Here is a 23,083-nt window from a genome sequence, read left to right on the forward strand (position 1 = left end):
CAGCCGTAGCTCAAATCCACCTGTTTATTTAGAAAAGAAAAGGAACCAACCAAATGACAAAAGCAAGGCTCCCTCGGTGCTCCTGCAGGAGGCCTGGTCTCCAGCCGGCAGGAGCACAGTGAGGACCACGGAGGTGGCAACATAAAGTGCATCTCAGAGGCCAGGCCCCCCCCTCCCTCCCTCTCCCTGGGGAGGCTCCACACAAAGTCAAGTGGTGCCTACTGTCCAGCGGTGCTGTGTGCAGGGCGGTGAGGGCAGGGCCAGGCCCAAGTCCCTGCCAACCCCAGTCCTGGCCCTTGTGCTCCCGACGTCCTGAGCAGTCAGCACAGAGGCATGGCGGCCACCTTCCTGGGCAGGCAGTGGACCAAGAGCTGACAGGAAGACTGAGGAAGGTCTGGGCCACGGCACCTGGCCAGGGCTCCTGGAAACAGGCTGCGGGAGGACAGAGGCAGGTCACTCTGGGCACCTGGACCTCTTTGCTTCCTGAGGGGCAGCCTGCGCTAATGGCCCACTGCAAAGATGGGGAAACAAGCCCATGAACAGGGGCTGCCAGGTTCCTGGGCCCTGACCCAGGGAGACTACCCTGACAGTCATTCCCCAGAGTAAATTGACAGCAGGCCTGGCCCTTCCCCAAAAGCAACTTCCCACCCTGCAGGCTGGCTCTGGACCCTGGGTGGGGTGGGGCAGGCAGAGCTGGAGGAGGTGCCCTGAGAGTCCAGCAGCACATCTAGGATGACTCGGCCCCTCAGGACGCTCAGAGCACAAGCAGCCAGGCAGGGCTGGTCCCCTCTGCCACCCACACAGCCACCTCAAGAGCCTCTCTCTTGGGAGTGGCCTGAGCACACAGAGCCAGTGGCTCCAGTTGGGCCCTGAGTGGGAAGGGAACTTGGCCCAGTAAAGGCCACAGGTGCTGGTGTGGCAGGACAGCACCCTTCAGAAAATGGCCTCTACTACATCCCTGGCCCTGCCAAGACAGGCCATGAGCTGCTGAGCCCTGCCCCATAGCAGGGCTGCAGTGACCAGCAGGACCAACAGAGATGGGGGTTGTTAAAGCTCAGGGCTGTGAGCTGGGTGGACTGGGAGTCAGGCACTGACACCAACCTGCCCTGATGGAAACCGAGTACGTGTCAGCTCAGGGGCCATTGCCCAGGTCTCCTCTAACAACCACTTTTAGGCCCTGGGACTCAAGAGTCCAGGACTGCTGGGGACTGCACCAACAGCCTGAGTGCCAGAATGGCCCTGGCTGTGGTCGCCATCCCCCCACCAGCTGGTTGGGCGCGTACCACCTGCAGGCTGGGCCCTCACTGCTGCTTGCAGGCTGAGAGTCGGCGGATCTTGCTGCTGGAGCAGGCCTTGCGGGCAGGGTTGGTGGCACTGGCCCGGCACTCCACCTTGGTCTTGGAGCTCAGCTGCGCCGACTCTGTGCCATTCATGCACACAGCCTTGGGCAGGCTGTGGCTCTGTCCATTCTGACTGGCCTCCTCTTCTGGGACCTGTCCTAGGAGGAAAACCGCAAGTGTGGCCTAAGCCAAGGGGCAGCATCATCCAGAGCCCCAGGCCCAGGCCACCTGCTGCCCACCACCAGGACAGACCAAGGACCTGTGCACCCTCAAAAGCCACCTTCGGGTTCTGGGGGCCCTCTGTGTATCCAGGCCAGATACCTCCCAAAGGCAATAAAAGCACAGGGACTCCCTATGCCCACCATATACTGTACCCGCCTGGACCTGATGGGTCTCCTCTGAAGGAACCTCACTCAATGGAGGGGGAGGGCTGGTGGGACAGGGCCCTTGCTCATGCTCACCTGCCTGCTGAGGTGTGTGCTGTGGGTGTCTGCCTGCAGGTGGGCCTGGGCTGCCCTCATGCCCTCCAGCCTGTATTGCATGGCACAGGCACCTGGCACAAGCCTACTGGGGATGAAGCTCAGCAGGCACACCACCAGGGTTTCTGCCTGCCCCAGGCCCGCTGGCTGCCAACTGCCCAGCATCCTGGGGGTACCACAGGCTGGATCACTGCTAGCCCTCCCTGCCCAGTGGGCACTGACTGGGAGCACTGGGGCCACTGTCAACACAGGACATGGCTATGCCCACCCTGCACACGTGGTGGAAAGCTATACTACCCACAGCTCTCGGGCGCCAAGAGCACCTCATGGGAGGAACTTCCAGAGCTTTGGGAACTCACTGTGAACCCACTGTGTGCAGAAGCCATCAGTTCTAAAAGGCACCTTGGTAACAGCAGCCCCCCTGTCCTAAGGTCTGGGCCATGAGCTGGAATGTGAGTGGGGGTTAGACACAACGCCGTCTTGTCTGCCGGAGTACTGAGCACCTAGGGGACATCTCCCGTCCAACACACACATACAAGCTTAAAAGCTACCTCCACAGGCACAATCCAGAACTTGTGGTCTGGGAGCAGCCTACAGAGTGGGTGACTAAACCCCCATTCTGAGTGGGGCAGTCAAGGAGCTCAAAGTAGGAGGGTCTTGGGGCAGGTGAAGTGACAGGGCTGGCCCAGGAGCAGCTCAGAGAGGGCCGTGGCCAGACCCAGAGTGGCTGTCCTGCTTCTGTAAAAGGCGGTCCAAGGTCAGGGGTAGGGCTCCAACCACAAGGGCACATCCAGAGCCACCCAGTCAATCAGGCACAGAGGCAAGGAGAGGGTGTCCAGTGACCGAGTTTTCAGCCCCTCCTCTGTCAGGTACCTTCCCTAAAGGCAAAGCACTGGGACTGAAGGCTTGAGGGGTCCTCAGGTGGCCCTTGGGAGCAAGCACAGACCCAGCCAGAGCAGCCCTATGCAGAGGCCTCTCACTGGGTGCTGGGCACCAGGGGCTGTGGAAACTGAGGGGGGGCCTGAGAGGCGGCATAGGACCCGTCTCCAGCAGAGGCTCTGGGCACCTGGCTGGGCTCAGGCTTACTCTCACTCAGTCCACCAGTCTGACACAAGGCCCCAGTGTTCTGGGAAGAAGGCCATCAGACACCAGACACAGACCCCCTCCAGTAGGGTTTCCCGGGGTGGGGGGGCACAGTGCACACCTCTCCTTCCAGGACAACCCGGGTCCCAAGAAAGTGCCTAGCACCCAGTAGCTGGCAGGAGGCAGTGTGCACCCAAGTACCTCAGGGCACGAGAGGCCTCCAGGACATTGTCCTGACTGCTATGGCGCAGGGCTCCTGGCTGTACCTCCCCGGCCTTGGGCCTGAGGGCCAGCTGCCTGGAGCTGGGTTATTTGAGGGGACTGGAGGACGCAGGTGCTGCTGAGCACTGTGACTGGCTTGAGGGGAGGGAGGATATCAGGGCCCACCCAGGGACTCTAACATTCTGGGACCCTCCTCTGGCCAGTGGGCATCCCATGCTCCAGGGACCTGCCTTCGCACCCTGCCCTGCCTTCTCGGCTCGCCTCAGGCCCCTTGTATACCAACTCTTTCTCAAACAGCCTGGAGGCCACAGCCCCAGTGGGACCTTGAACGAGAGGGCCCAGGCCACAGTAAGCATCCACCTGCAGACACACGGCCAGGCAAAGCTTTATGGCAGGACACACTCAGGAGGACTAGGGGATTGGCCCAGGCAGCGGTGTGGAGCAGGCTACACTAAGGCCTCAAGCTCCTCCTCGGGGGCCACCGCAGTGCCAGCCTCCTGGGCCTTCTCTCCACAGGGGTCTGCACCCTGGCTCTTCTGCACGCCTCTCTCCTCGCTAAGCCCTGCCTCAGACGCCTCCTCGTCACCTGGGGAAGAAGGCAACATGGGGTCAGAGTGCAGGCGGCTACAGTGACTGGGAGGGAGGACTGCAGTGAGAAGCCCCTCCCTCCACCCTGCAGGTCTCCCCACCTGTTCCCACTGGGCTTGGGCCAGGAGGGCTGACAGGAGGCAGATGCCCAGGGAACCCTCCCAGCAAGATCAGCCCCCGGATGCCCAGCAGCTCCCATGGCCTGTCTGCTGTGCCTTGGCAGCCGGGGACGGAGGTGGCCTGCACCAGGCTGGAGCCTTCAGGGAGGAGGGACCTGCCACCAGAACACAGCTGGCCCCCCTGCATACTGCCAGGTGCCCAACTGAAGAACATCCAGGCCGGGCTGGCTCTGCACCCACAGCATGGGGTCTGCCAGCTCACCAGGCACGGTGAAGTCCTGGGTGTAGATGATGCCATCCTCAATGTCAAAGAGGTCCTCATCCTCATCCTCATCAGTGCGGCCATGTAGGTCCTCCAGGTAGGGCACGACTGTCATGCTGCGCCAGCGGTCCTTGGTGTCTGGGCTGGGCGGGATGGGCACCAAGGCCTCTGCCAATGGATGCTTCTTCCGGAACCAGCTACAAGAGCCCATCAGGACAGGCTCCTCAGTGACCACTGGTCCCACCACTCATGCAGGAGCCAGGGACTGCTGTGACCCTCAGCTGCTTCCCCTACCGTCTGCCTGCCACAGTCTTTGCAGGATCAGGCCATCTGCCAAGACCACAACACTGTCCCCTACAGGGGAAGCAGGCCCTTAGCTACCTCCATGGCTCTCACCCCCACCACAGCAGGGGGTTAGACTGGGCTGTCCACTGGCCGAGGAGCCAAGGCCAGACAGGAGTGAAACAGGTCCCCAGGGCACTATGGCCTGCCCCTTGAGGCAGAGTGGCATAGTCCATAGAAACCCAGGCAGTGGTCAGGAGACACGAGGGGAGCTGGTCCCAGACCTTCCTCAGGTATTTATACTAATACCACGGCCACCAGAGACCTAGAATCCAAATGCTAACACAGCAAATGGCAGGCCTGGGCTGGCAGTGGATGCCCAGGAACCGGCACACCCCACTGACACTGGGCCCACCCTGCCTAGCTGCTCTCCACCCTCCTCCACGCCCTCTGCTCACCAGGGAGGAGCCCTTCAGGCCCACAGCTCTTGGCCCTTAACAGAAGTTTCTGCAGATTGGTGTGTCCACTTGCTGGCTAGCAGCTGAGGCCCTCGAGGCTGTCGGCAGGGTCAAGATTCTGTGGCCGGCCCCTGCCAGCTCCAGCACAGACTCTGATGAGGTGCCTCAACCCCTGAGGCCCTGTCCTCTTGGGACCCAGGGCTCTAGACAGCTGGGGTATCAGTGAAGTCTGGGGTCTCCATAGAGGCTTCTGTGGCCACCCCGATTTACAATTGCCCACTGTCGTCACATCCCTCTGGGCCTGCCCAGGCCTCTAGGTCTGCCCAGGCCTCTAGGTATCCATTCCAGAAACTCCCCTAGCGGGGGGCCACTCCTTAAGCCCCTAATCCTGACTGGCTGCCTGTAGCTTCCCAGACCCCAGACCAAGCTGGCGCCAGCTCTTGGATGCCAGACATCCTCACCCCTGAGGTTAGAGGAGTCTGGCAGGGGGAGGCAGCTCTGGCCAGAACCTCTGACCCACCCACCCTGTCCCCTCTTCCTCACTTGGAGCCCCTGAGCTGCTGGGGCCCAGGCTAACTGTCGCCACTCTTGGGAGGAAACCAAGGGCAGAGAGGGGGAGGCACACTTCACATACACCCCATCAGGCTCACACTGGGACGGGACCTGCACAGGCCAGCAGTGGGTGCTTCCTACACTCACAAGTGGCCCCATAACACCCAGCCAGGTGGTCATGGGCCTGCCCTGCTGGGCCCACCCCAGCGTCGTCTTCATCACATCCCTGTCCTCTCGACCCAAACATCCAGCTGGCTCATTTCCCCACGAACTGGTCGCTGGTGCCCAGCAAGCCAAGTAGAAGAGACCTGGGCAGGAGGGCAGCCCAGGCTCACCTGTGCTGCCGGATCTGCCGTATGGAGAACCTCTTGGTGGGCTCGTACTCCAGCATCCCTGCGAAGATCAGCAGACACCAGGTCACCATGCTGGACAGGCCCCTGCCACTCCCTGCTGCCTGCTCCACCTCAGTCATCCATATGCCACCCACCCTGCTGTGCACACTGAGCACCAGGATGGGCCGCTGTGAATTGAGCCAAGAGCGCAGGACCTGGTGCCCTGGAAGGGCCTCCACCTGGGGGAGGGACTGGCTCAGCACAGATCCTACTGGCCACAGCACCTATGAACTGGCCCTGCAGTCTGGACAGGAATGCCCCATGCTCTACTGGGCCCTGGCATGTGTTGGGCAACCAGCGCCACCTGCTGCACTGCCTGAGCAACAGCAGGCAGAGGCCCCAGAGACCCTGCTGGGCACTAGAGAAGTGATGTGGGTACAGTAGCCAGTGCCTTCAGGGTGCCTTATCCCGAAGCAAAGGCTCAAAGCAAAGAGCAGAACCTGGGCGGGGGGGGAGGCAGCAAGCCAGGCCCTGCATGCAGAGGAGGCAGGTCTGGGCGCTAAGAGCCACCCTGTAGCAAGATCATTTGGGACACTGCTCACAGGAGGCAGAAAGGGTGATGAGATCACAGGCCAACCCAAGACCCATCATCCACTGGCAGCCTCCCCTCGGGTCTGTGCCTCCAGCCCAGTCACCGACAGGACACCCTCTGGCCGACACAGGCCCAAGTGCCCCACACTGGGCCACAAACAGGGGCAACGCCCACCTTTGAGCAGGTCAGAGAGCGGGGGGCCACAGTCACCCGGGATCGTGTAGTCCCCCTTCCCAATGTTCTCGAACAGCTTGTAGATGTTGTCCCCTTCAAATGGGTACAGGCCCGTTGTGATGTTGTAGCTTTATGTCCAAGGGAAGGAAGAGGTGGTCAGCTGCCGGCTGGCACCCTCAGACCCCCAGTGAGGCTGCCTGTGGGGGCTGTACAGGCTCTGAGACAGGCCCCATCACCACCATTTCATACTCCTGGAGGCAGGAACTTGCCCTGACCATGGCCAGGTGAGGTGGGAGAGGGGAGCATGCCCTGAGCCCATGGGGCCAACAGTCCTGAGGCCATGCTCGCTGGCAGGGCTTCCTCTGGGGTGATGTAAGCATTAGGAATTAGCTAGAGATGGGGACGAGCCACTCTGGACACCAGAACCCAGTGACTGCACACTGTGAGAAGGGGAATGTGGGATAGGTGACCTGTTACCTCCACAAAGGTGCACACCTACCCAGGAGCTGTCTGGAGGTGTGAGGGTCTGGACTTACAGCCACACCCTATGCCTGACAGGGCCTGTGGGTGCCAGAGAATCACTATAGCCCCTCAACGCTGCACACACTGCACGTTCAGGGTGGGACTAGAGTCCAGGGCACTTACAGTGTGACTCCAGCTGACCAGATGTCCACCTTGAAGCCAGAGAAGGTGTCCAGGCCATTGGCAATTTCAGGTGGCTGGAATGCTGGGGAGCCCTGGCTTGTCCGGCAAGTGTCATCCGCAGCAAAAGGGTGCAGGGCCTGCAGCAGTGCCACGTGGCCCTCAGGGAGCGCCAGGGGAGGAACCCACACCCCGACTCTCCTCGCGGAAACAGGCGCCTACCTCCGCGACACCCAGGTCGGAGATCTTGAGTGTGCCACTGGTGGTGAGCAGCAGATTGCCGGGTTTGATGTCCTTGTGCACGATACCCTGGCTGTGCAGGTACTCCAGTCCGTCGATGAGCTGGCAGAAGTACCTGCCGGGGGGCACATGACTTAGCTGCCTGGCCTCCTGACTTTCCACTGCTGCACCAGGACCACCCAGGACAAGATCTGTGCAGTCGAGTCTCGCAGAGACCAGAGGCTACAGGATGGCTGCTCAGGGTCCCGGCAAACAGACCAGGGAACCTCGGAGACCACCGGCTGAAGCTGAGCCCACTGGGGCCCCACATGGCTGTGCAATCGCCCCCACAGGCCAGGGACCCCAGGCTCACCCCACTGGCCTGGCTGGCCCCTGGTATCCCAGGCTCCCCGGACCCTAAGTCTTGCTCAAACCTTGATCTCTCTTCACCCCCATGGTGCTGCAGCCTCCTGACTGCTGCCACCTAGCAGGGCCAACCAGGCCACAGGCAGCCACCAGGGCGTTCCTGACAACCAGCAGGTCTCAAAGCCACAGTGCTTCCCAGGGGGAGGGGCTGCAGGCCTTGGGAGTGGGAACCCAAGTTATGATAGGCAGGAGGACCCCATGATGGGCAGTTCTGCAGCAGCTGGGCTGTGGATACCACACTCATGCCCCCCAAACTACTTTTAAAAAACCTGGGTTTTCACTCCCGTGGTAATCAGGAAATTCAGTTTGAACATGGGACTAGATGGTCCAGGCCTTGGACCTGTGTGTGCTGGGACTGCTGGTGGGCTCTGCCACAGCTCACTCACCCATGGGCTTGGCACACAGGGAAGCGCTTCTCGGGCACACTGTCCAGCATCTCCTGCATGCCACACACGCAGTACTCCATCACCATATACGTGGGGCACTAAGGAAACACGCTCATGGGCAGGGCCCACCCACCCCAGACCAGGGCAGCAGCCAGGAGGGACGGCTCTGCAGCTTCCACCCCAGAGAGACCCCGGGCCCAGAGTAACTGAGTTAATGAAGATGAACAGCCATGCTTAGGGCAGGGAACAAGGAGCACAGGTCCCTACACTCTCTCGGAGTCCTGGCTATCACCAGAGCCCACCGGGGCTCCTACCCCTGCAGGACCTCAGAAGAGCCACCAGAGGGCAGTGCTGGACCTGCCAGCAGTACACACCTTGATGGAACAAGGACTTGGTACAGCTGCTGCCCCAGGGGCAGGACTGTGGGGCAGCACTGTCCACAGGGACTGTCTCCAGGATGCGGGGTTAAAACCTTCTCAAGGGCCTGCACACAGGACACCCACCCCAAAGTCCCTCAGCAGAAAGGATATATCTTTTGCTTCTCCTCGTTGTATAGCACGTCTACCAGCTGGATGACGTTTCTGTGCCGCAGACGCCTCAGGAGCTGGATCTCCCTGGAGTGAGAAGGCGGGTGACAGCAAGCCTCAACCTCAGTGACCCCGGCCCGTCAGCACAGGCTCCACGACAGCACAGCAGGGCCGACGCCAGGCCTGCCGTCTCACCCCTTGCCCCTTCCCCTGGAGGCCTATCAGCTTCAGAAGTCAGGTCGGGTCTCCGTGGGCCACCTCAGGGCCAGGGCTTGGGCTGAACACCTTCCACACAGGGACCACACGTCTGCCGAGGCAGCCCACTGGCCAGCAACGTTGAGCCATCTGGGAAGGTCTTGCTGCCACTGCTATGTATGGTCAGGTTTGCTAGGGTACCAGCGTGAGAGGACCACCCCCTACTGGTGCCAGGACTGAACTCAGGGACATTTAACCACTGAGCAACATTATCAGACCTTTTATTTTTTGAGACAGGGTCTTGCTAAATTGCTTAGGGCCTCACTAAATTGCCTCGAACTTGTAATCCTCCTGCCTCAGCCTCCTGAGCTGCTGGGATTATAGGTGTGTACAGCCGTGCCCAGCTCCAGCCAGACTTTTTCAACTCAAGAATAATAGTTGTGCTTCATAAATAAATAAATAATAGTTGTGCTTCACTGATGTCAGTGCACGCACACTTGCTGTGTGCTGGGGGTGGGCCACATTGGCTCCATAACCCTCCTTGTACTAAGAGGCCACACCTCCAGGCATCCTACCCACAACCCCCTAGGTCCACTCCCTGGGCACACCACCCAGACAAGCCCCAGTGGTGGAAGGATGGTCCAGAGAAGAAGGCATGGGCAGGATGAGCGTGCCTGTGGACCCCCACAGCAGGGCCGGCCTCCAGCAGAGAACCTGGCACTGCTTCACTGCCACAGACCAAGTCTGACCAGCAAGGAGCCTCCTACCCAGGTCTGTGAGCTGGCAACCTGGGAACCCCTACCAAGCAGCTGTCCAGAAGGACCAAAAACGTCCTCCTAGGCACCTATGCAGGACACTCATAGCACACACAAGGTGAGCAGCCCAAGTACACAGGAGGGTGAAGGGACACACAGTTGGCACATCCACACCTGCAGCATCCTCGGCCAGGGCAGGAGCACAGCGACAGCTGCAGCGAGGATGACCTGAGGACCTTGTGCTTGCTCAGTGAGAGCCAGACACACAGGCAGCAGTATGAGCCCAGTGACAGGAGGACCCAGCAACGAAACATACATGAGTGCAGGACTGGGGGGAGTGGGGCAGGGGGAACGACTGCTCTTGGGAATGGGAGTTTCCTTTGTTCCATACAAAAGGTTCTCACACTGGATTGTGGCAACACTCATAATATGTAGTATATAAGCTTCATCCCGATTAAAGTCTAAAAAAAAAATCCTGCTGGTGAGGTAGTACACACCTGTAAATCCCAGTGACTCAGAAAGCTGAGGCAGGAGAATCACAAGTTAGAGGCCAACCTCAACCTCAGCAACTTAGCAAGACCCTGTCTCAACATAAAAAATATAAAAAGGGCTGGAGTAAGTCAGCGGTAGAGGGCCCCTGGATTCAACCCCCAGTGCCAAAAAAAATTTCTTAAAAAAAAAGTAGGAAGGGCTGGGACTGTGGCTCAGCAGTAGCACACCTGCCTGGCACACGCGAGGCACTGGGTTCAATTCTCAGAACCATGTATAAATAAATAAAACAGAGATCAATCAACAAGGGGGAAAAACCCAAACACCCTAGGAAGCCCAAGCATGACACATGAAAAAGAGAGGGTGTCCCCTGAGTTTGCCTGGCCCCACCCCCGAGGTTCTGCCTCTTCCAGGAAAGCCTGCCCACCCCCCCCCTGCCCCTGGGTGCCCTTGCCCCCACCCCAGTGCAACAATCCTGTGACTCTGTGCTGCTCATCCCTCACTGAATCGAGGGAGGTCAGTCTCCTACCAGGACAGGGTAGGGAGGGGACCCTGGAGCAGGGCAGGGTGTGAAGAGTGACAGTCAGTTTGGGGAAGGGCTGGGAAAGGAGGGAGGAAAGGAAGCAGGTGGGGGTGTGGCCACGGCCCCACAGTTCTGCATTTGGGGCTTGTTTCAGGCTGGCAGTGCCATTCTCTCTGAGTACAATGGCAGGACCCAGGGAGGTTATTTACAGATTGCCTTGTGCCTGTGTTCTCAGCCTGGCAGGCACCCAGACCTATGGAGGACACTAGGGATCAGGCTGGACACAGCTTGGGCCACTCCCTCCTCAGGAGAGTGCAGCGTGGGCTCAGGAGGTCCTGCTGGCTCGGCCTCAGTCCATTCTGTGGTCCTGGACTCACTTGCCAGCTGGGGTCACAGACCCAGGAGGCAGGTGTGCCTCCACCTCCAAGGAGACAGGCAGCCACAGGCACACCTCTCTTGACACCAAGACCCTGAGCCTCCTCAAGCAGAGGCAGAAGGGAGATGGGAGACGGGCGGCACAGAGCCTAGGCCACAGCCTCCAGGCTCAGGGGGCCCTTTGCAGAGCCACCCATCACACATCTGCAAAGTACTGAGGAGGCAGGAACCCAGAGACAGTGAGGGCAACCACGTCACTCCTGTCCCTGCCTCCTGCTCACTCCCACCACCGGCCCCACCTCTTCCTCTTGAGCTCCCAAAACCTGGGCCAGGTCTGGAGGTTGAGAACCCCCAGGGCCTGGGCAGCCTGGCTCACTTGCCCGCTGGTTGTGGCAGGGACAGGCCCATACAACCCCAGGCTCCCATGGACCCTGGCTGCAGGAAGGAGAGGAGAGAAGCTGAGGCAAAGGCTGGTCCTCCACGCAGCTATGTCTACACACAGAGGCCACCTGTCATGCCCAAGCCCTCAGTGTACCAGAGAGAAGCCACAGCAGGGGCACCTGCTCACACCAAGGCTCGCTGTGCAGGAGGAGGCCCTCCACAGAGCAGGCCCCAACCTCCACCCTTTGACACACATGCCACAGCCCAGCTCTGAGCACCCTCTAGGCGCAGGCCTTGCCCCAGCCAGTGCCCTGGGCAGACTCCAGCACCCTCCAAGGAAGTGCGCAGCATGCAGCTCCACATGTGCCTGCTCCTCAGAGACCAGAGAGCAGGAGGCCTCCGACTCCCAAGTCAACACAGGTCCTCTGGAATGTCCCCAACAGCTCAGGGGCTGCCCAGAGACCCACCAGAGAAGAAAAGTGGTCACCCCAATCCTGCACTCTGCCCTGTCAAGCATTCTGCCCAATTCTCGTTGAGTGCCAGTATCCACAATCACTTGCCCTGCTAAGGCCCTAGGGTGCTGTCCACATTGAAACCCACATGCTGAGGTGGTCAGGCCCAGGAGCTGGACCCCGGTTTATACTGCCTGCAACATCAGGAGTGTATTCTGGCATCTACTGAAAACCGGAAATGGATTGAACACTTTTTTGCAAATAATTAACAGGATTTTCCCTTTGGTACCATGATGGACACTGGGTCAGTTTGCCCTCTGGGGTAGGGTGTTCTGGGAACTACAGCTGCTGAGCAGTGACCCTGGTCTTATTCCACTGCATGCCAGGTGCACCCCAGTCCTGACATCACCCAGTTACTCCTGGGGCAGCACCACAGCAGGTGAGGCTCAGTGCTGTCCTCCCCAGGGCCTTCCTGGCCTGGCATCCAGTGCTGACCCCCAGACCCAGCCACTGCTCATGCATATAGCCCTGTTTTCAAATGCTCCTCTGGTTCCATGGTCTCTGCCCCCATCCAGTGGACACACCCATCTGAGTGACAGTTGCTACCCCTCAGCCCCGGGGCACCTGGACCTGCCCAGTCTCCCCTTCCACTCTGTGGGACTTTGTCCACCTGGACTCCTACAGTAGCCCTGGCTTCCTGGCTCTTCTCTACAGGAGACTTCCCATTTCCAGCTGACAGGAAACACCCCTGCATGGAGGGCCAAGCAGACCCAGGGCTTCCCATCTCCCCCAAGGCCTTTGAGGGCAGTGAGCTGCAGCTCTTTCTTAGGGTCTAGGGCATAGAATCCATGTCCCCAGCTGCCACAGCCACAAGCCACAGGCATCCCAGATGCAGTGCAGAGCTGCCTTCTCTCAAGTCTTCTCCAGCACCTGCCATTCACTCCCCAAACCGACTCTCCCTGAGGTCCTAGTGGGGCCAACAAGGGGTGCCATCTAACTGGGGCTCAGGTAGGCACGGGCACATCTCTGGAGAAGCGCTCCACTCGTGCAGGTGCATGCTGGGCGATGAGCCCTTACCAGCATGCCTCGGGTTCAGTCCCAAGTACAAAAAAAGTGGCCATCGTTTCACAGCAGGAAAGGCAATAGACTGGTTCTGTGACCTGTTTTGGTCCAGAAGTCCCACAGCAGCAGACTTTCGACTATTGGGAAAGATCTTAAGAATCATGCTACTGAGGACATCCGAGCAAGGCGGGACCAGAACCTCTGGCGCTGCTCAGATTCTCTGCAGCCCTCCACTTCACACCTGACTGAGGCTGGCTGTGACTCCTACCTGTCTTCCTGAGGTGACTTCCTAACAGGTGACGGAATAGACCGATTTTAGAAAATGAACTAGATCAGCGGGGCGGGGGCTCAGTGGTGGAGCACTTACCAGCCTGTGTGAGCACTGGGTCAACCCTCAGCACCGCATATAAACACATGCATGAATAAAATCACATTCCATCAATGCCTTAGATCTTTTTTTAAATAATGGACTTTGGGACTGAGTTGTGTCTCAGTGGTAGAGTTCTTGCCTTGCATGGGTGAGGCACTGGGTTCAATTCTCAGCACCACATATGAATAAATGAATAAAATAAGGTCCATCAACATCTAAAACACTATTTGAAAAACTGGACTAGAAAAAAAATGGACTAAAAAACCCCAAAAACCTCAACTGAAAAAAGTAACATAGGAAACTTTTCCAAAGAGACAATATTTTGTTTGTGCAGTGCTGGGGATGGAGACCAGGGCCTCACGCATGTTGGGAAAGCATACCCCCAAGCCCTTTGTATTTTGAAACAGGATTTCACTAAGTTTCCCAGGCTGGCCTTGAACTTTCCATCCTCTTGCCCCAGCCTCTTGAGTTGCTGGGATGACAGGTGTACATCCCTTCACCTGGCTTAGATAATTTTAAATTTGAATTAAGAAAATGGGCTGGGGATATAGCTCAGTTGGTAGAGTGCTTGCCTTGCATGCACAAGGCCCTGGGTTCGATATCCCCAGCACCACAAAAAGAAAAAAAAAAAGAAAGAAATTACTTGGTAGAGCCAGGCACAGTGGCACATGCCTGTAATCCAGTGGCTCCGGAAACTGAGGCAGGAGGATCACATTCAAAGCCAGCCTCAGGAACAGTGAGGCTGAATCCCTGTCTCTAAATAAATTCAAAAAAGGGTTGGTGATGTGACTCAGTGGTATCCCAAAAAGAAATTACTTGATAGAAAAACTCCTTAAAAACATAGATTATAATTACCTTGAGAAAAATGCAGGGAAAACAAATTGTGCAATTATCAGGATCAAGAGGAATGAATTCATGCGGGTGTGGTGGAGGCAGGAGGTTCTCAAGTTCAAGGCCAACCTAGGCAACTTAGTGAGATTCTGTCTCAAAACTATAAATAAATAAATACTCTTTCTATAGGTATAGTGTACATACGTGCGCTCTAATTAAGGGGACCAAAACATTCCGTGTCCATATATAAGCCACGTTATTTGTACCAAGAAAAAAATAGAGATGCTGGGGTTGAAGATTAGTGGTAGAGCACTTGCCTAGTATGTGTGAGGTCTTGGGTTTGATTCTCAGCACCACATATGAATAAATAAAATAAAGGTTCACCAACCACTGATATATATATATATATATATATATATATATATATATATATATATATATATGTAAAAAAGAAAAGAAAAACCATGTCCAACTTGAAAAGAAGTGAGAAGATACACATGTGTGCCAAAGTGAAGAGAGGGCAACTACGTGGGGTTAGGCAGATCAGCTCAGGATCATCCTAACTGCACAGCGAAAACTCAGCAGCAGGAGGAGCCCGCCTGCCCCACCTGCCATTCTCAGTGTTTTCCACAGATAAGGAAAGGAAAAGACAAAAGGAAAAAGAAAAGTGATATTTAAAGCAGCAGCTCCACGCTGGACAGAGATGCAGGAAGTGCTCCTGAGCAAAGGAAGCAGCGCCTTCCGTCCACCAGGAGCAACCTGCCAGGCTGCTGCCCCCAGAAGCCTGCCCATGCTGCCCAAAGAGGGTGGCCAACTGACTTGATTAACCAGAAAAGGAACTAGGAAGGAGGGCTGTGAAAGCCATCTGAGATGACAGAAGAAGAGAGGAACCGGAAGCAGCTGCCTCCAGAGTTGGTCACAGGGGAGACCCAGGCCAGGCCAGTGGCCACGCCCAGCATGCAAGCAAAAGAGGTCACCTGCAGTCCCAGACACCCTCCCTCAGGCCCAGAAGCAAGAAGAGGCTCCCAGGGGTACACCAGAGGTGGTTACGGCACTGCTGATGGGCACTGAGAAAAATCTCCAGGCTTCAGCTGAGTCTCTACTGATGCTTTAAAAGAAAAGCCCACCTCTGAGGGGTGCAGCTCAGCAAGCACGAGACCCTGGGTTTCACCCCAGCACCAACAAACAAATCAATCAGTAAAGGCTCTCAGAGGTGTGTGCGGGGACTAGGAGAGGAAGCTGGCGAAGAGCACAACTCCATATCAACACCAGGACACACATTCACGACAGACAGTCCACAATCACCAAAGGGTGAGAAAAGTCAGGGTGTCCATCAAGGGATGACTGGACACAGCGTAGTCCACACACACCTGGAGCATCCTTGGGCAGGGCAAGAGCAAGGTGACACAGATGCAGTGTGAGAATCAGACACACAAGGCCACGGTGTGTGACCCAGTGACAGCCCACATCCAGGATAGGAGAGTGCAGAGACAGATGTGAACTTGTGGTGCTGGGGAATGGGGCTCATGGGGACAGGGCTTTTGTTTTGTTTTTTTGGTGCAGAGGACTGAACCCAGAAGCACTTTACCACTGAGCCACATCCCCAGCCCTTTTTATTACTGATTATAAGACAAGGTCTTGCTAAGTTGCCCAGGCTAGCCGAGAACTTGTGATCCTCCTGCCTCAGCCTACCTATGCTGCCAAGGAGACAGGACTCTTTTGAGGGGTGAAGGTCATGTAACATCCTGGAGCTAGACAGTGGTGGTGGCTGTGCAACTCTATCCATGTACTAAGTAAGTGCCACCGAGCCGGGCACGGTGGCCTCACCTGTCATCCCAGAGATTCAGGAGGCTGAGGCAGGAAGATGCAAATTTAAGGTCAGTGTGAACAACTTAGCAAGACCCTGCCTCAAAATAAAAACTAAAAAGAACTGGGGGGTGCAGCTAGGGTTGCAGCTCTGCAGTAGAGTGGTTGCCTAGCACACGTGAGGCACTGGGTTCGATTCTTAGCAGCATACTACAGGTGTAGGTCAGTGGTAGAGCATCCCTAGATTTAATATCCAAAACTGCAAAAGTTAATAAATAAAAAGGTGGATTTGTTTTATAATATGTGAATTATGCCAATAAACCCTAACCCTAACCCAGTAAAGTTATTTAAAGAGGTTGCGTTGTAGCTCAGTGGTAGAGCACTTGCCTAGCCTGTGTGAGTAAGGCACTGGGTTTGTTCCTCAGCACCACACAAAAATAAATAAGTAAACCAAAAGTATTTAAAAAAGCCAGGCAAGGTGAACAGGTAAACACCTGTGATCCTAGCGGCTCCGGACGCTGAGACAGGAGGATCACAAGTTCAAAGCCAGCCTCAGCAATAGTAAGGTGCTAAGCAACTCAGTGTGACTCTGTCTCTAAATAAAATACAAAATAGGACTGGGGTGTGGCTCAGTGGCCAAGTGCCCCTGAGTTCAATCCCCAGTACCAAAATAAATAAATAAAAAGCTGTTTAAAAAAAGAAAGTCCTGGGGCTGGGGTGGTGGCTCAGCGGTAGAACACTTGCCTCGCACGTGCAAGACCCTGGGTTCAATCCTCAGCACCACATAAAAATAAATAAGGGAAAGAAAGAGAGAGAGAGAGAGAGAGAGAGAGAGAGAGAGAGAGAGAGAGAGAGGAAGGAAGGAAGGAAGGAAGGAAAGAAAGAAGGAAAGACCATTGAATTCAAGGGATATGGTGGACTGGGTTCCTAGTAGTTGAAGCTGGGATTCCCAGACGTACCTCCAGTGGGCACTCCAGGCTGCACGACAAGGACTCAGCATTCCACGCCTTTCACACCTGCCACAGCCTGGCATAGGTGCCCAATCCACTGCACACCCCACATGGCTAAGGGCACAACCTGACCCCCAGGCAATTAACCCATTTCCTCCGCTAGCTGTACGACAGCCGTACAGACCGGCCTAGTTTCCATCTCACTCCAGAGGCACCCTTGGTAGGGAAGAAATCAAGCAGAAGCCTATGGGGGCACATGAAGGTACAGAAGCCCTGTGCCCTCTGGTGCCAGCTGACCTGGGCATTGCAGTGGCACTCTTCCCAATACAGGGCAGTGGGGACACAAGCTTCCATAGACTCCAGAGCCTCATAAAGTCCATTCCAAATGTTCTGGTAGAAGTGGGAATGAAAACCCACAAAGCCCAAGGCTCTGATTCCCAACTTGCTAAAATCCTAGCTATTTACCATCTAGATCCAAGTATCCACCAGCCAACCTCAGGGGAGGGCCGTGCCCCTGGAGGTCAGGCACTCAAATCCCCCCACATGCATTTTCAGTTGGCCCTGGGGAGAGGCCAGCCACTACCCCCACCCCCAGGGCTCCAGCAGTGGCAACAGGTGCTTTGGGATAACGTGCTCCTGCCAATCACTTACAGCCTGAAGCAGGAACAGCAGCACATGGTGTGCCCCTCACCCCACTCCCCACCCCGGCCCAACTGTGTCCCACAGAAACAGGACTCCACACTACAGATGCTCCCTTGCCCCAGACAGGTGGTCGGAGCAACACTGCAGTGTGACCAACCACACTGGCAGGCTGGGGGACCAGGCCTCAAAGAGGTGTCAATAGCAGCTCATTAAATACATGCTTCCTCTGGCTCCGAGTCCCACCCCTGGTGGTAAGGCCCGCAGACCTTGGTGCCTCTTGTAAGGTGTAACTGGTGGAACCCAGCCTGGGCTATGCAATGGCACTGGAACATCAGGAGCAAAGGCCAGTGGATGCTGGTGCCACACAGCCAACCAAGACCTGCAGACAAAGGAGTCTGCTGGGCTAGAGGGCAGGCGTCGAGCAGCACTGCCTGCCTCTGCACCACAGCTGTGGTAGTCACTTTTACAGGTCTCTAGACGGTGAAGGGGAGCCAGGCGCAGAGTAGTTCCAGCTACTTGAGAGGCTGAAGTGGGAGGGACCACTTCATGAGCCGGGGACCTTTGGGGTCAGCATGGACAAAGCAGAAAAAAAACAATCTCAAAAAATAGTTTGGGGGAAACATACAGAATTACCCTCTGTGTCACAGGTCAACATCACATGAAACAAAACTGTAATCTCACTGTCCACAAGTGAAGTGGTGTGGGGCCATGGCCTGCCTTGTCCCTAGCTGCCCCTGCATTGGGATGGTGAGGTTCAGAAGCTATCTCACATCCCACAAAACTGGAGGTCTCTACTATCATCCAGAAAAGGCAGCACATTTCGTGTACAAAAGGAGGAATTACCTACTCATTGTGGTCTTTGCCTGCACAGAGCCCCTCGCCCCTAGAGAGAAGACTGCATGGGTCCTTGCCCAGTCCTTGTGTGACCCCCTGTGGGAGTCCACCACCCACTGTGAAAGCAAGTGGACACAATGTATTAAAATGATCCTCAGGAGAATTTTACCTTTCATCAAAACTTGCTTGTGGCTAGACATGGTGTGGGGTGAGCTTGCCTGGCATGCATGGGTCCCTGGCTGCACCCCCAGCATCGGAGCAAAACAACAAACAGGTAAAACATGATTAAAAGCCAGGTGCCCCGGTTTTTAATAGTCTTTTAAAACTTTCTGAAACTCTGCTACTTTGGCATAGTAGTTCTCACAGAGAGAGTGGACCAAGCACAGGTTCCAGGGAAGGGAAGAGGGAAGGCAAGGCAGGCTACCCGACCAGTTCCATCCATCTACGTGACCACCACCTTGGCAAAGATCCACAACATCGTACGCTAAGAAAAAGTTTTCAACACAAACTGGGGGACAGGACTTCCAGGCATGTCTGTGAGGTTCTGAACACTTCATCATGAGAGAGACAATCTGAGTAGAGTTGATTGAGCTTCCTGCAGACAAAGGGGCCTTTTTCCCTGCAGCCAGCTGGCGGTGTGGTGGGCTGGAGTACAGCACTGACTAGAGGACAGTCCTTCTCCCTCCCAGAGCTCTGAGCAGAGCAGGCCCTACTTGCACTCTTGGCTCCCAGAGCAGGGTGGCTCTGATGGGGCTGCAGTCAGGAGGCACAGCAGTTTCTGCCTCAGTTGCAAACCCAGCCTCTAAAGCCAGATGTCCATGGCCAGTGTGTGTGAGGGGGTGGCCAGGACAGGACAGACAGGGCCTTCACTGCATTCCAAGGGCGCCCCCACCAGGATACCTCCACATCCAGGCTGATAGTAGCTCATCACCAGGCTGGGGTCTACAGCTGTGAGACTAGCTGGGTCAGGGGCCATGTGTGGGGGACCTCAGTGAGAGCCCAGCCTCAGTTCCCTCTCCTGTTCTTCCCACAAACAGCCACCTCCGCTGCCATCCTCAGGCTCTTCCCCATGGCTCTGGGTGCTCATGTTTTCTGGACCTTCAGTGGCCAGTCAAGAAACCAGGGGCTCAGACACGTATGGTCCAGGTCTTCTCCCCACGCCACTGTATGCAAGGACAGACTGGCAGTCCTTAGGCCCACTCCACACTCACAGCCCTCTAACTGACCTTGCCTGTGACTGCTCAACACTGCACACCTGGACACATCAATCCTTGGTCTGCTGCAGGCAGAACCTCCTGGCCCTTACCCACCCAACAAGTTACTTCCAGTGCTGAGGGCGTGGCCCACTGACCCACTGAAAACTACTGCCACCAGCCAGGCATATACCCGAAGACCCAGAAACGCACAGATGGCTTCCTCCCGAGCACACCAACACACGGCCAGAAGGGCCCACCCCTGAGCAGTGAAGGGTACACTGGGCACACCTAGAGGGAACTTTCTGGGAGCCCTTTGTCTCCCACGACATCAGTCCCACTCCTGCGTGGTGGCTCTGGAGAGGCAGAAATGGCACAGTGAAAGGTACGCGTGTGGCATGTGGCGTGCAGCGTGCTCTGGGGCGCTCTGGCACTCCCCACACAGGCAGGACCAGAGGGCAGCACACAATTCCCATTAGGGGGAGGGGGCCAGGCTTGGGCCCAGGCCCCTGCAGCTAACAGGTATCAGGCCCTGGGACAAGTGCTCTCAGGCAGTTTCCTGGAGTTCCAAGGTGCAGAGGCCCCAGCCCTCAGTGCCACACTCCCCAGACAGGTGAAGCCAGCTAATGGCCCACACTGGCACCTCCTTGGCTTCCCAGAACAAGGACAGACTGGCAGTCCATGGACCCACTCCACACTCCCAGGCTTCTGGTTTAATGGAACAATGGCAGCATTTAAGCTCAGGTCTCAAACTCCCGGGAGAAGGGCATCACTGGCCCCTGGAAAGAGCACCAGATGTGTCTCTCCTGATCCCTCAGACCCTCTTCACCCCAAAGACACCTTACAGACAAATGACCTGACTCAACCCCAGGACACCTGGTGTCATCTCTTGGTGTCCACATGCTTTAAAAAAGCCTAGTGGAAAACACCCACCTCTCCAGTGGGTCACAACTGCCATCTTCAGCCTACAAGGCTGTTAAAGTGAGTGAGAGCCGAGCTGGGCACCCCCCCATGACATGATGGGGACAAAGACGTGATCACAAGCAGGGATCAGCCTTCCCCAGGACTGCTGTCCAAGGTCACCATCCACCATGTACGGTGTCCCTGCCAGCTCTGCAGCCCAGCCCAGCAGATAAGGCCCCTTCTTAGAAATGGGGGCTGGTGGGGGGGGGGTAGTTCTGAAGTTAAGAGGATGGGGAGGAGGAGCAGTGTTTGGTAGAGATAAGGAGGCCACCCCCAGCTAGGGGGAGCAGTGGCAGCCCTGGGGAGGAGCTGCTTCTTCATAGTCCCTGACAGGGAGGCCTGGGACAGCTGAGCACCTAGTGGAATCTGTTTAAAAGTACAACAGAAAGCCCACCACTGCTCAGGGTCCAGTGCTCAGGTCGGTGGTCAGAGCTCAGAGTCAGCATGCTTGCAGCCTCACATCCTGGGCAAACAACAAGGGCTAGGTTCCCCTCCCGCTGACCGATAAGCTGGTGCAAACAATTATTTTTGGCAACCACAGGGTTCCCCTCCGACAGGATAAACAAATCACATTTAGCCTGGCCCTGGTAACGACCACACACTGCGCAGAAAACCTGCTGGCGGCAAGCACACAAACTCACGGGGCCCAAATAAACACAAGCTGGTTCCACGGGGTGCCTGTGTTCTCTGGACTGCTACAGGGCTGGGCATTGGGGAAAGGAGAGAGGCAAGCTCCCTTCCCAAAGAGGCTGACTACCGGGCGTGTTAGGAGCCCTCCTAGAGGGCCCCAGGAACTCATGCCCGTCTCCAGGACCCACTCTGACTTAGGGAAGGTCCTCCCGCGGGCTCCCAGCCACACTGTCCTACGCTGGGAGGATAGGGTGCTGGCATATCCTTGTTAGCAGCGCGGGTCTTTAAGAGAAAAGGAGGGAGGAGAGAAGGAAGGACCAGGAGGAGGGAGAGAGGAAGGAGGGAAGGAAGGAAGGAACCGAGGGAGGAGCGCGGAGGGCAGGATCCCGACGCCGCACTTACTTCTTCACGTTGGCCTCCCCGTTGGGGATCCGCCGCAACTTCTTCTTCTTGAGGATCTTGACGGCCCTCCGGCACAGCGTCTCCGAGTCCAGCACCTCCTTCACCTTGCCGTAGGAGCCCTCCCCCAGCAAGTCCCCCATCAGGTACTTGCCGATGAGTTTGGCCCGCTTGCGGCGGGGCTGGTAGATGACCTCCGTGGAGTCGATGCGGTGGATGAAGGTGTCCATGCCCACGGACATCAGCTCGCCCTCCGTGAACATGCCCAGCTGCTGCGGGTCCGCCACGTCCATCCTGGACCCGGCGCCGGGGAGCCCTGGTCCCCCTTGTCCCCTCGGTGGGCGGCTCTTCTCCGACCCCCACTTCCCTCCTCCAAACGGTTTAACAAAAAAAGGAAAAGGCAACGAAGCCCCCCACCCCCCACCCCCACCACAGTCCACGGGAGCTCTTCTTGCGTCGGGGCGGCTGTCCACTGGTCAGTCCGCGCTGCGCCCGCGGGCCCGAGGGCGGGCGGCGGGGCGAGGCGGCGGTCCGCGGGCCCTGGCGAGGCGGGCCGGTGCGGGGCGCTAGGTCATCGTCCAGGCGCTCCGGCCCGCGGTCAGGCGCCGAGGCGGCCGCGCCGGGGCCCGTCCGCGCCGTCCATGCCCGGCCCGCGCGGACGTCCTCGCGGCGCCCTCCCTCCGACAGCGGCGCGACCGCGCTCCCCGCCGCGCGCTGGGCGTCCGGCCTGCGGGCTCCGGGCGGCCGGGGCGGCGCAGGCCGCAGGCTCCGGGTCGGGGGCTTTCCGAGGCTGACAAGGCCTGGGCGACGCGTCCCCCTCGCCGCGGCCGCCGCGCGACAGTAGGAGGCGGGGCGGCGAGGGGGGCCCAGCCCATGCAAGGCCACCCGCGGGGCCGCCGGCACCGCCCTCACGGCCCGCGCCTCACTCGCGGGCGCCCCGGGCCGCCTCCCCCTTCCGCGCCCGACACGCCGCCGCCATCTTGTTTACCGCCCTGCGCCGCGCCGCCGCCGCACGCCCCGCCGCGAGACACGCCCCCTCGCGGCATCGACGTGCACGCCCGTTGGCAGCCGCGGCCGGCCCCGCCTCCTAGGCCAGCCCCCTCGATCTTGGCCGATTGGACCGTTTGGATCTGGGCGGGGAAATGAGCAGGGATTGGCCGGCGCTCTGCTCCGCCCGAGGGCGGAGGCGGCTCGTTCATTGGCCGACGGAGGCGCCGGTCATGCGAAAGGTGGAGCGGGAAGTGGGTATGGGTTGGGCGAGGTGGCGGCTGTGACCTCGGAGGGGTTGGTCCTGCCGTTGGGGGTCTCGGGCTCCAACGACCTTGGCGGAACCGTCGCGGGGTCGTGGCGGGGACTGTGGCACTGGAGTCCCGAGAGTGAGGTGGGGACGCCTCCCAGGCCCGTCCCCCGAGTTCCTCTTCGAGGAGGGGTCAAAGGTCAAAAAGTAGCCGAGAGCGTCCCAGTTGGGGCACCCGAGGTGTCCAGCTGCCCTGGGGCTGGCGGGGCGGGCGCGCGCGGCTGGGGCTCCGCGCCCGGACGCCTCGAGCGGA

The 23,083-nt window shown here is 57.8% G+C and overlaps 1 protein-coding gene across 3 annotated transcripts; it reads right to left on the bottom strand.

Annotated features, from left to right (window-relative positions):
• Positions 1–10: 10 nt before the first annotated feature.
• On the bottom strand, positions 11–21,923 carry Stk11 (serine/threonine kinase 11). Of its 3 annotated transcripts, none has more exons than XM_058579257.1 (10): positions 21,537–21,923; positions 8,687–8,770; positions 8,157–8,246; positions 7,348–7,480; positions 7,129–7,265; positions 6,484–6,611; positions 5,721–5,778; positions 4,094–4,290; positions 1,284–1,493; positions 11–432 (listed from the first exon to the last, which is right to left on the bottom strand). In XM_058579257.1, the coding sequence occupies exons 1-10, from the start codon at positions 21,824–21,826 to the stop codon at positions 29–31; spliced, it is 1,731 nt and encodes a 576-aa protein (XP_058435240.1). In that variant the 5' UTR covers positions 21,827–21,923; the 3' UTR covers positions 11–28. The 3 variants fall into 3 exon arrangements, 2 of the variants coding, with proteins under 2 accessions (XP_058435240.1, XP_046300312.1); XM_046444356.2 differs by having other exon boundaries at positions 295–432; positions 1,284–1,498; positions 21,537–21,920; XR_006851647.2 differs by lacking the exon at positions 11–432 and adding an exon at positions 3,485–3,710 and having other exon boundaries at positions 1,365–1,498.
• Positions 21,924–23,083: the final 1,160 nt, after the last annotated feature.

Source organism: Marmota monax, unplaced genomic scaffold (genome assembly GCF_021218885.2).
Source record: "Marmota monax isolate L192 unplaced genomic scaffold, Marmota_monax_Labrador192_F-V1.1 WCK01_AAM20220418_F8-fsc00102, whole genome shotgun sequence".
NCBI classification, from domain to species: Eukaryota; Metazoa; Chordata; class Mammalia; order Rodentia; family Sciuridae; genus Marmota; species Marmota monax.